General features: G+C 44.8%; 1 protein-coding gene and 1 long non-coding RNA gene across 4 annotated transcripts; both read right to left on the reverse strand.

Moving 5' to 3' along the window:
- Positions 1 to 599: 599 nt before the first annotated feature.
- LOC106590452 (pancreas/duodenum homeobox protein 1-like) lies at positions 600 to 6,075 on the reverse strand. Its single transcript, XM_014181508.3, has 2 exons — positions 4,343 to 6,075; positions 600 to 1,860 (listed from the first exon to the last, which is right to left on the reverse strand). Exons 1-2 carry the CDS (start codon positions 4,731 to 4,733, stop codon positions 1,484 to 1,486), a joined length of 768 nt encoding a protein of 255 aa, XP_014036983.1. The 5' UTR covers positions 4,734 to 6,075; the 3' UTR covers positions 600 to 1,483.
- A 2,413-nt stretch (positions 6,076 to 8,488) lies between these two features.
- LOC106590451 (uncharacterized) lies at positions 8,489 to 12,709 on the reverse strand. 3 transcript variants are annotated; one of them, XR_014383089.1, is made up of 3 exons: positions 12,575 to 12,709; positions 11,135 to 11,208; positions 8,489 to 10,947 (listed from the first exon to the last, which is right to left on the reverse strand). It is a non-coding gene; the product is annotated as an uncharacterized LOC106590451 (long non-coding RNA). The 3 variants fall into 3 exon arrangements; XR_001325049.3 differs by having other exon boundaries at positions 12,536 to 12,692; XR_014383088.1 differs by having other exon boundaries at positions 11,135 to 12,709.
- Between the last annotated feature and the right edge of the window lie 193 nt (positions 12,710 to 12,902).

Below are 12,902 nucleotides of genomic sequence, written 5' to 3' on the forward strand. Positions count from 1 at the left end.
TAAGTACTTTACACCACTGGTAAATTGTGATTGACTACAAAAATAATTAGTCGTTATTTATGATGCAAGGTGATTTGTAGCACTAGCGGTTCTGGGAGGGGGGAGGAGGGGCAGTGCCCCTGTGACAACAATTTTGGACCCCTTGTGGCCCTCCTAAATATGGAGTATGAAATAATTTTTACATAACAAATTTTTGCTATCTTTCTTTTTTTACATCCGTTATTAGACAGTGGCAACGATAATGATTATGGACATGGTATTTTGCCTGCTAATGCCTGCAATGCAGTGAAGAAAACGATATGACAACAATAACGTCTAATGTAACTGGCCCCTCTAACAGTACAACTGGCCCCAGCTTGGCCCCCCCCAGTTGAAATGGTCTAGAACCGCCACTGGCTTGTAGATCAGTCAGTCGTCAGTCGCCTGCTCTGTCGGCTGCAATGTCAAACAAGCCCCACGGCTGACTGACGTGATGACTTACGGTTTCGTGTGGTCTGCCTGCTGTGTTGAATGTGCTTGAATAGTGGATAATAATGTCAGCATTATTGTTGTGCGTAAAGGCGTAATTGTACAATGTGCCAAGTAATTAAATAACTGGACATGTTTCATTTGACTTTATTCTGATTTCAAACTTGAACTTTATAGCTTAATAAAGAATTCAAAATACAGTACATTATTCACAGTGCCTATCATTAAGACATCAACGATGTGATAACATTAAGTACATAAATAGGCTATATAATTGGTGTGATTGACTCATTTTTTGTCATATACCAATTTATCAGAAAATGCATCAGTATTGTCAATATTGACAGAATCATGTCCCGTGCATAGACTGCATATATTTACATACATAAATGAAACTTGGTTGTACACTGCTAACATTTTCAGAGAAGGTATCTGAAGTGCATTGATTTTAGTAAAGCAATCAAAGTAGGCTAGATGCCCGACGTCACTCTCAACAGAGTTGTGTGGTCTGTATCACAACTGTCTCTCCAGGCACTGGGTGCTGCCCTCTTCTGACAACGCAACGAGAGGCTGCAGACCAGAGCAGTGGGTCTGTACACGTATGTCCAATGCCAACTGTCATCATCAGTGCATGACCCGCATGTCCTCAGCACGACAACATGAGGTTAGAGTTCAGTCGCAGAATGATATCGCAGACAATGAACCTGCAGTCCTCGCCTTTCACCTCTCTTCAATCTGTCACCGCCGATAATGTACATGAATAATACCAACCGAGTCTGTTTGAATGAGGCTGCGTTAACACAGGCAGCCGAATTCTGATCTTTTTTCCACTAATTGGTCTTTTGACCAATCACATGAGATCTTTTCACGTCAGCTCTTTTTCAGAGCTGATCTGATTGATCAAAAGACCAATTAGTGAAACAATATCAGAATTCGGCTGCCTGTGTTAACGCAGCCTAAGAGCGTCCCCTTTCCTCAGTGTCTGTCCAGTTTTCATCCATCCATATCAGCCCTGCTAGGCCGAGTCTCTAGAACCTGACATGGAGTGGGCGTGTAAGGGTGAGGGGGGTGTCGTGGTGGTGGGATGTCCTGCCCCCACGACTCCCACCCCAGCCTCATCCTTCAAGTCTCCTGACGTAATGGACGAGTCCTGCTCGGGGTCGATCCCCCTCACTCTCTTCTTGTCCTCCTCCTTCTTCCACTTCATCCGTCGGTTCTGGAACCAGATCTTGATGTGTCTCTCTGTGAGGCTGAGGGTGAGGGCCAGCTCGACACGCCGCGGCCTGCTGATGTACTTGTTGAACAGGAACTCCTTCTCCAGCTCCAGGAGCTGGGCTCGCGTGTAGGCCGTCCTGGTCCGCTTGTTCTCCTCCGCCTCCACCATGTAGGGGCCTGAGGAGGAGGGGGGGGGGGGGGCGACAGGGTGAGAGAGAGAAAGGTAAAGGGGAGGGGTAGAATGGTGTATCCAATTTTGTGGCACTCACGATGAACTAAACATTGTATCCTGCCACAGTCAAAGTCCCAGTAAAGCCTCAATCTAGGTGCAATTGGTAATGACTCACCATTTACAACTCTGGTGTACCTTTCTGAAACACACACAGCAGCACATTGGCTGAACACAGTCAGCTCACACACTGATCACCAAAGACTGTATAGAAACAACTCTATTGGGTAACTGATGATATCTGAAACAAACAGTACACCATGTACGTCACAGGCCAACTCTCACAGATGCCGGTCCAGCTTTAGTAACAGATATACTATACTGAACATAGACGGAAAGTTTCTATGTGAGGCATCATATATTCTGTGAAGAACAAAGCCCTGAAATGAAACAAATCACTCTTAAATCTACTTGGGCCACCACAGCACATTGAATTTTACATAACTGCACATTTATCACAAACACTCACAAATGGATCAATAAATTGGTTTGAAAATTACTATTAAATACTAAAAAGAAAGAATAGGTCTATAGCTACATTTTTATGACTGAGTCAGTTGACGAAAACCTACAACGAAAACCAACAATAGTTGAATATCGTTTATAATGCGTGTAATCTCTAGTACTATATTATATATCTAGTCTATATTTAACACCAATTTCACCTGAAAAGGTTTCACTAACTTTAAGGGTTCATTAGGATCAGCCCGGATCAGCAAGGCAATTTAGAGACAGTCCGTGAAAAGTTTATTTCAATCAATCACTTTTATTTCAAGTGTAGGTATAGACCTACATGATGAAGGTATACCCTTATACTTCCCCACTGTTACCACTACAATTCATTTGTGTTTTGAATTCTGAAACTATAGCTCACTTGTTAAACTTTCGTTCAGATATATTGGTGAAGGGAGTCGTTGATTTAAAAATAAACAATTCAAATCTATTCTATTCAATACTTGATCTGCTTCATAGATTTAGAGTTGGTTCATTCTTGCAGTGGTTGCGTTTGTCCGTTGAAGAAAATATTTTCACTGAAATAAACTTTTATCGAAATTAGATAAGAAAAAGTTAATCGCTTGTAAAGTTACATGATTTTCTTAAATAATAAACAATAAAAACACATATCGCCTAATGAGGTTATAATAATTAACACATTTCTATCATAATTGTCTTAATAATAGGCTTAGAAACAATATGGTTTAGATAATCTTTGATGAATGTTGAGTTGAGAGAATAATTGTCTATAGGCCTACGCAGAGAAGAACCGATTCTGCTTGAGACTTATCAACTTTTCCACTTGTTGTTACCCTCAATTTATTTAACAAATTCAATCCATAGTAACATACATGACTTTCATATTTCGTTTCATTGAAACCAACGCAAAAGCTGTGTGAGTGGTTTGAAAACTTGTTGAATTATTTTAGCCCCAAAATAATAATAATCCTAAATGCTCCCATTGACCCGCTGAACCGAGTTGATTTAAAATGGCCGCAACAGAAAATACTTTTAGGACTAAGAGTTGATTCACTATCTTCTGTTATCCCTAAACACTCCACGTTAATTATATACCCTTTAATATATTTTACATTAAAACATATTGATATAACTAAGGTTATTGTAAGACACTTTCATCTGTAATACGAAACATTTTTCACGAAGGCTTATATGGATCATACCTGCCATTAGCAAATCATTAACAAATAAATAGCCACAACTGAAATGTTCACATATTTGAAGTAAATCGCAACTTGGAACATGAGACAGGAGGCACACCTTCAGAGGCATACAAAAACATTGTGGTTTATATAAGGGGAACACAGGTCCTTTACAGATTGATTGACAAGGAAAATTGACACCCACCCACGACATACTGTATATTGTAGACATCATGATGTGATTTAAGTCCTTATACGTGCACAAAAGCCTCGGTATATTCAAACTAACTGAACATTTATGCCGACTAACGTTTGGTCATTCCTAAGGCCTATATTCACAGCAGTGGCATAGCTAGGCTACACACAAAGCAGCAATATGGTATAATGAATGCGAGAGTTAGGCCAAATAGCTTTTGAATTATACTTAATGTTCAGTGTAATTTTTGATGAATTCTCTATACATAACAATCACTCCCTTGCTATTGGCAAAATAAAACTCCTGAATGTTCCATTTTTAACTATTGAGGAAATACTTTGGTTGAAATATTGTATTTAGATGTACTTGTCTAATATTTGTACAGTATAAAATAATGTGTTGAAACTAAGTGTTCAAACGAATCCTTTTCGATAGGCATACCATAAAGGAAAGGTCTGCAATATTCCTATAAATGTGTGCGTAAAGATTCCTTGATAGGCCATAGATTAATTCCTTTCTTTGCAGCACGGCGGTAATAATAACTATGAGAAAATGTCCAAGGTGACTGCAGTGAGTTACCTGCCCACTGTCCCTTCCAGGTGTGCGCGTGAGACTTGGTGGTTTTCATCCAGGGGAAAGGCAGGTGATATTTGTTCCTATCGGCACACAGAGCCAACCCCCCCGGGTATTCGTAACCCCCTGGCTGGAGAGTCTGCTGGGGCCCCTGGGGGTGGTGGAGCTGCGGCACACCCGGGTCCTCTCGCATGGGAATACTGTACGGAGCAATGTCAGGGAGACTCGCCTGGTCTAGCCCTCCCATGGAGGGCGAGGAGTAGACGGACTGAGCCTGCCGGCCCATGTAGAGGCAGGGCGGAGGGCTGTGGCTGTAGTCCTCGCTGTGTGGTCTCTGGTAGGCGCAGGAGTCTTTGAACAGCTGCGCGGGAGAATAGTAGTGCTCTTCTCGATTCATGACTGCCGAGGGCCAGGGCTATCCAACGGGTGTGTGTGCACACGTACCTGCGCCCTATAGCTTACGCAGCGCGGAACCTTGTGTTCTGCTCTACCTGTGCTGCTCGTGCGCCTGGCGCCGCTATAGGCCATGGACAGGTGTGTCATCACCATGTGACCCTGTTGCACCTAAGCCATTGGTCTCACTGTTTACACAAACGGAAAAGTTCACTACTTAGTTTCTATTTGTGTCTGTATTCTCTGCCCCGCAGTCCGATAATGATTGAACAGAATTTACCGTGCACAAATCAATGCCCTCGGCAAACACTGCACTGTTTGACGCGGGTATCTGACACCCACCTGCCGCCGGGTGGTCCTAATGCAGTGATGGACAGATGAACGGGGGAATCCGCGGGTCCTATCTCTGCGCGCAGACAGGGGTTAATGCCACCGAATACCTTATCAGAGAGATTGTGGCCTGCGAGACCAATCACGGTGAGAAACGCAAACAGAACGTGTCTTCAGAATGTCAGCATCATCACGGCTTGCTTTAGCTTTGTTGGTGGGAAAGAAGAAGAAACGATGGGAGTGCAGTGCCTGTATGTGGATGTCACTGCCGTCGAACAATGTCAGCCATTGAACAGTTACACTGAGTGTACAAAATATTAGGAACACCTGTTCTTTCCATGACATAGACTGACCAGGTGAATCCAGGTGAAAGCTATAATCCCTTATTGATGTCGCCTCTTAAATCCACTTCAATCAGTGTAGATGAAGGGGAGGAGACAGGTTAAAGTAACCAAACGGTCGCTTGTTCGAATCCCCGAGCTGACTAGGTGGAAAATCTGTCGATGTTCCCATGAACAAGGCACTTAACCATTATTGTTCCTGTAAGTCGCTCTGGGTAAGACTACAAATGAAAATGTGCCATTCAGAGGGTGCACCAGTTTGAGTGTGTCAAGAACGGCAACGCTGCTGGGTTTTTCACGCTCAACATTTTCCGTGTGTATCAAGAATGGTCCACCACCCAAAGAACATCCAGCCAACTTTACACAACTGTGGGAAGCATTGGAGTCAACATGGGCCAGCAGCCCTGTGGAACGCTTTCTACACCTTGTAGAGTCCATGCCCCGATGAATTGAGGATGTTCTGGAGGGCAAATATGTTGTACACTCAGTGTAGCCTATATGAACCTAGTTCTCTTATCAATATGCGATTGATAGAGGGGGAAATCGATAGCCAGATGTTATAGGGCTACTCGCATCGACTGACCCTGGTGATAAACAACTCAGATTGGGAGGCGGTTGTCTTGGAAACTTGACAATGTGAGGGGATCAAAGATCTCGTCCTAACTTAACACTCTCCTAGTTGGATACCTTTTAGTGTTCTGTCAAAAGTTTCCGAACCTGCGACTTTTAAAATCCATCCCAAATGGCTCATTTAACACAATTGAACGGATCTCTGGTTACTGGTATTAACCAACAGCCTCAGAGCTCGTGTCTCCCGCTGCCACTTTCCCTCTGTGTTTGCTGGTCATTAGGCAGACAGGTGCTCGCTCCATTAAACAACACTCCTCGTGGTAAAGTAAAGAGGAGAGCCAGGATGTAAACCAATTATCATGGAGTGAGGAACAGAACTCAATTAGCGCGCGTGGCGCGTGGAAATACGCGTCTCTCCAGGACCTCAACTGAGGGCAAGGCAGCAGTTAAGGCCTTAAGGCCCATGACTTAAAAGGTCCAATTTATTACGATGTTATAACTGTAATGTTATAAAGCACTAGCATTTATTTCAGATGACCTTGCAGGCCATCAATAACCAACCAATACAACAAATGCCAGTCAAACACACAGAATCGAATATGGCAGCACTGTTCTTCAAGAGCACTTACACCAGCATCTTAATGGGGCACTCAGCACCTGCTATAAACTTCAAGTAAACCAATTCCATACAAATCAGTCCATGTAATGTCGCTTAAAGGTGTTTATACTTGCTCGTCGTTTGAAAAAGGAAGGAAACTGTTAATCCGCATCTAATCCCCGCTACACTGGAGACGGAGTTTATGAAGCGTGACTGCGTAAAATGCAATTTAGACCCCCAATCTATGGCATTGAAATGTGCGTAATGGTTTTAAGTGAAAGGTAATGCGGCGTTGCTGAACCCTTTGCGGACGCACGAAACCAAATGCACTGATTCACAAACAGGTTTGCAATTAAAAAGCCTTTAAGGGCTTGATATGGAGCGCAATAATTGTTAGTGCTGTGTAGGCCATTGAGAGGGGCCATAGCCGTATATAGTGCAGCACGGGCTATGGACCCAAGGGTTGCTAGAAACACCAGATGGAACGTATTAATTAGTGCTGTAGGGAGAGATGGTTGATGCGGATGTTGTCTCAGCCCCTGGGTTAACCCCAGGAGCGCCTATAGAGCAACATTGAACTAATTCAAGATTAAATTAAATTGCGCCAACAATATATTTCATATCGTATAAATTATCACAATCCAAAATAACCAAATTACATTCAATTACAATTATTAACGTTGCCTAAAAAATGATGGTAATTAAAATGAGGCCTATTGAAGTTATGGCTCCCAAGTGGCGTAGTGGTCTAAGACACTGCATCTCAGTGCTTGAGGCGTCACTACAGACACCCTGGTTCGATTCCAGGCTGTATCACAACCGGCAGTGATTGGGCGGCGCACAATTTGGCCGCTGTATGCTGTAAATGTAAACACGACCATTTGTTCTTAACTGACTTGCCTGTTTAAATAAAACATCTATATAAAATAACGATGGCCTAATACGAATAATATTACTGTTATTAGCCTATTATCATCACTATCAACAGCTAATTATTGAATTAACATATTTTGGATATTGGATTCAAGAAAAAAACTGGTTTTACAGAACCCGAGGAGTGTCACGGAAACAGCAGATATGATTTATTTAACAAACAGACTGATAAAGCGGGTATATCCAGAAGAGGGAGACACGATAAAAAGCGCATACCCAGTGGCGACAGCCTTATGTAAACACGACCAACTGTGAGGAACGACAGAAGAATTCAAACGACATTAAATCAAATCTATTCTGAGTGAAGAAATTACAGCACCATTAATCAAACTATGAGAGACAGTGAAATAAAAACGGTAAATCAAGTTCATGTCCAATGGAAAGGGTTATATAAAAAATCTCCTTCTACATTATGGGATTTTATACTTTATTTCATTTTGTGGGACTAATTGTGTAGACTATATTTTAGTTAAAAACCATTAACATGAGAAGAGAAATTTGAACGCTAGAATAATATATTTAGCAAGGTAGGTTACCAACCTGACCAGGCAAACTTCCCTGAGCCCTATGGTTATAACCTATGATAAGACCCAATCAGTTCGCTCTGTTGGCAGAAAACTGTTATCCCTATACATAGTGCAAGGGACATAAAAGCAAAAAAAAGGTCAAAGGCCCTTGGGACTGTAAGTGCTGGATTATAAGGCACATTACATCTGTGGGATATGGAAAACACCAAACCTCAGCCAGTCTACCCTGGGTACCCCTGTAGAATATGCAGGCATGACTTCGGTAACCTGAACTCAGTTACTCGATCTGGATTGATTATCTCAAAAGGTTTTACCAGTAACTTGTACTCAGGACTAGGCTCTAATACTGTCACTAATGTCAGTTTGCCGATTGTACCAGAGAGATTCACAATGGATTAACAGAGCTGAATGCAAGACAGGGTAAAGGGTTTGGTAATAGAAATAGGAAAGACACTCCTAGTTAAAAGATCAGTAAAACAAAGACAATTTAATTAGTTATACTTGTCACAACCTTACAACAGCAAACACAGTCTCTTTCCAGTCATTCAATGGGGATATTTATGTATTTGAGGGGGGGGGGGGGAAACCTCCTCTGGGAAACACCGTTACAGCACTGCCAAGGTTATGTCACACGTGGCTCCTTCCACTGGGCGTGTCCTTGACAGATGAGCATGGTCTGCTGCACTGGTTTGATTGATAGAAGGTGTGGCCTATGGAGTGAGAGCTGGCCCTGGAGTGGACTGAGGAAGAGGAGCTACTGTCAGTGGAGAGAGCGGTCTCTAGAACAGGGTTTCCCAAACTCGGTCCTGGGGCCTCCCCCTGGGTGCACGTTTTGGTTTTTGTCCTAGCACTACACAGCTGATTCAATTCATTAAAGCTTGATGAGGAGTTGGTTATTTGAATCAGCTAGGGCAAAAAACAAAACATGCCCCCAGGGGGGTCCAGGACCGAGGTTGGGAAACCCTGGTCTAGGGGGGTCCAGGACCGAGGTTGGGAAACCCTGGTCTAGGGGGGTCCAGGAACGAGGTTGGGAAACCCTGGTCTAGGGGGGTCCAGGACCGAGGTTGGGAAACCCTGGTCTAGGGGGGTCCAGGACCGAGGTTGGGAAACCCTGGTCTAGGGGGGTCCAGGAACGAGGTTGAGAAACCCTGGTCTAGGGGGGTCCAGGACCGAGGTTGGGAAACCCTGGTCTAGGGGGGTCTAGGAACGAGGTTGGGAAACCCTGGTCTAGGGGGGTCCAGGACTGAGGTTGGGAAACCCTGGTCTAGAAGATTCCAGGAACAAGGTTGGGAAACCCTGGTCTAGGGGGGTCCAGGACTGAGGTTGGGAAACCCTGGTCTAGGGGGGTCCAGGACTGAGGTTGGGAAACCCTGGTCTAGGGGGGGTCCAGGACTGAGGTTGGGAAACCCTGGTCTAGGGGGGTCCAGGACTGAGGTTGGGAAACCCTGGTCTAGGGGGGTCCAGGACTGAGGTTGGGAAACCCTGGTCTAGGGGGGTCCAGGACTGAGGTTGGGAAACCCTGGTCTAGGGGGGTCCAGGACTGAGGTTGGGAAACCCTGGTCTAGGGGGGTCCAAGACTGAGGTTGGGAAACCCTGGTCTAGGGGGGTCCAAGACTGAGGTTGGGAAACCCTGGTCTAGGGGGGTCCAGGACTGAGGTTGGGAAACCCTGGTCTAGGGGGGTCCAGGACCGAGGTTGGGAAACCCTGGTCTAGGGGGGTCCAGGACTGAGGTTGGGAAACCCTGGTCTAGGGGGGTCCAGGACCGAGGTTGGGAAACCCTGGTCTAGGGGGGTCCAGGACCGAGGTTGGGAAACCCTGGTCTAGGGGGGTCCAGGACCGAGGTTGGGAAACCCTGGTCTAGGGGGGTCCAGGACCGAGGTTGGGAAACCCTGGTCTAGGGGGGTCCAGGAACGAGGTTGAGAAACCCTGGTCTAGAAGATTCCAGGAACAAGGTTGGGAAACCCTGGTCTAGGGGGGTCCAGGAACGAGGTTGAGAAACCCTGGTCTAGGGGGGTCCAGGACCGAGGTTGGGAAACCCTGGTCTAGGGGGGTCTAGGAACGAGGTTGGGAAACCCTGGTCTAGAAGATTCCAGGAACAAGGTTGGGAAACCCTGGTCTAGGGGGGTCCAGGAACGAGGTTGGGAAACCCTGGTCTAGGGGGGTCCAGGACCGAGGTTGGGAAACCCTGGTCTAGGGGGGGTCCAGGACCGAGGTTGGGAAACCCTGGTCTAGGGGGGTCCAAGACTGAGGTTGGGAAACCCTGGTCTAGGGGGGTCCAGGACCGAGGTTGGGAAACCCTGGTCTAGGGGGGTCCAGGACTGAGGTTGGGAAACCCTGGTCTAGGGGGGTCCAAGACTGAGGTTGGGAAACCCTGGTCTAGGGGGGTCCAGGACTGAGGTTGGGAAACCCTGGTCTAGGGGGGTCCAAGACTGAGGTTGGGAAACCCTGGTCTAGGGGGGTCCAGGACTGAGGTTGGGAAACCCTGGTCTAGGGGGGTCCAGGACTGAGGTTGGGAAACCCTGGTCTAGGGGGGTCCAAGACTGAGGTTGGGAAACCCTGGTCTAGAAGAAGATGGGGACTGTGTGTTTTGGGGACAAAGTCTCTTTTGTGACCAGAGGCTCTTTTATGTCGGTGTTTCTTGTCTCTATGGCTGTCTCTGTCATTGTCATTGTCTCTGTCCCTTCTGTCTTTGTAGCTGTCTTGACCTGTGTTGCTATCTTAGTCTTAAAGATGGACACAAAAGAGAAAGTTCTCGACTGTCTCTATGATTGTCTTTGTCCCTGTGTCCCCCATTGTCTCTGGGTGGTGTCCTGCCCCCTACTCTTTGATGTCTGTTCTCCTGAGTGGCCAGCAGGGCGGCGCTGTGGAATGGTGTTGAGCAGGAAACGCTTGTTAGTGCTGCGCAGCAGACACCTCATCCTGAAAGACAGTTGAACCAAAATGAACACTGCAAAGCCAGCAAGGCCTTCGATATGAGCCAGTAACTTTGACACCGGTCTGTCCGGGTCAGTCAACACCTTGCCAAGAGTCAAGTACATTCTGCATTGAAAGCCAAACACCCATAACAGATCCTTTACCAGATCCTTTGCTAACACATCCCACTCACCAGCCGGCTGGACCCATGGTTTCTGCTTGCACCCAGCCCTATTGGTTTCCTTCAACAGCTCATCCAATGCACGTCTACATGGAACATGGGGAGAGAGAGAATACCTGACCACTGTGACTGACCCAAAATGAAGGAAATCTTTGACTATGTACAGACTCAGTGAGCATAGCCTTGCTATTGAGAAAGGCTGCCGTAGGCAGACCTGGCTCTCAAGAGAAGACAGGCTATGTGCACACTGCCCACAAAATGAGGTGTAAACTGAGCTGCACTTCCTAACCTCCTGCCAAATGTATGACCATATTAGAGACACATATTTCCCTCAGATTACACAGATCCATAAATAATTAGAAAACAAATCCAATTTGATAAACTCTCATATCTACTGGGTGAAATACCACACTGTGCCATCACAGGGGCAATATTTGTGACCTGTTGCCACAAGAAAGGGGCAACTAGTGAAGAACAAACACCATTGTAAATACAACCTATATTTATGTTTATTTATTTCCCTTTTGTACTTTAACTATTTGCACATCATTACAAAACTGTATATATACATAATATGACATTTAAATGTCTTTATTCTTTTGGAACTTTTATAAGTGTAATGTTATTGTTTATTTCACTAAGTATTTATTTATTTCACTTGCTTTGGCAATGTAAACATATGTTTCCCATGCCAATAAAGCCCTTAAATTGACATTTAATTGAGAGAGAGAGAGCAAGAGGGAGACATTGACATATAAATGGGGCTAAAAAGGGAGTAGAGAAAGAGGAGGAGAATAAAAAGTGAGTGGAAAAACAGCAGAATGGAAAGCAGAGAGAGGGAGAGGCATTACAACCTCAGTCTCAGAGGGAAAGCAACAGTAACAGAGGTACCGCATGTGTCCTGGGTTGACCTGCTGAGTCAGTAGTATCTTGTCTCAGTGGGAGAAACTGTTATAGCTGCCCTTTGACCACAGACAAGTGCGCACAGGATCTCTCATGCACGCACATTATTTTACTATCAATGGTGCACACACACATCAATCTCGATTCTCACTGTATCTCTCACGCTCACACACACTCTATCCTCCCCCAAACATTGAATTTCCAGCAGCTGCGACCCAAAAATAACTCCCGACTTGTTAGGTGTTACATTACCTTGCTGAATCTCTCAACAACAATTCAGTCGCTATGTGAGATAGTTAGCTAGTAAAGCTACAATTGATTGAATAACAGCACAACATAACTAGCTAATCATTTACATGCATAACATGAATAGTAACCGACCTAGCTGCTGGAAAACAATGAACTACAATGTAAATAGCATAATAAATCCCCTTGACATAGCTAGCTATAGTAGCTAGATTGGCTTTTAAAACACCGATACAATTCACATCAAGCAAGAAAACATCATACTGGCAGTAGGATAGATTATAATATAGTTATCCAACTCGCCATCATCTGCCATGGTGTAGTGATCACTGTAAAAATCAAATCAGTAGTGCCAGTGCTAGCTAATGATTATTTATGAACATTTCTGTTGACTTCTCCTCCACGGGGGCCTTCGAGCGAGCACCTCACACACCTATGGTTCGTAGCAGTGCCTTACGTAAAATCAGATTTCAATACGTAAAATAACAGAAAGAATGACATTAAAACACACACATTATGTTGAAATATATTATAACAGTAAAGATGTAGTCCAATATAAAAAAACAAATGGCTACATTTATTTTCAGTAGGTGGTTTCGATCAGGCATGAAATGAAGTCTCTAATTTCATT

The sequence above is a fragment of the Salmo salar genome, chromosome 29, assembly GCF_965601325.2.
Source record: "Salmo salar chromosome 29, fSalSal1, whole genome shotgun sequence".
NCBI classification, from domain to species: domain Eukaryota; kingdom Metazoa; phylum Chordata; class Actinopteri; order Salmoniformes; family Salmonidae; genus Salmo; species Salmo salar.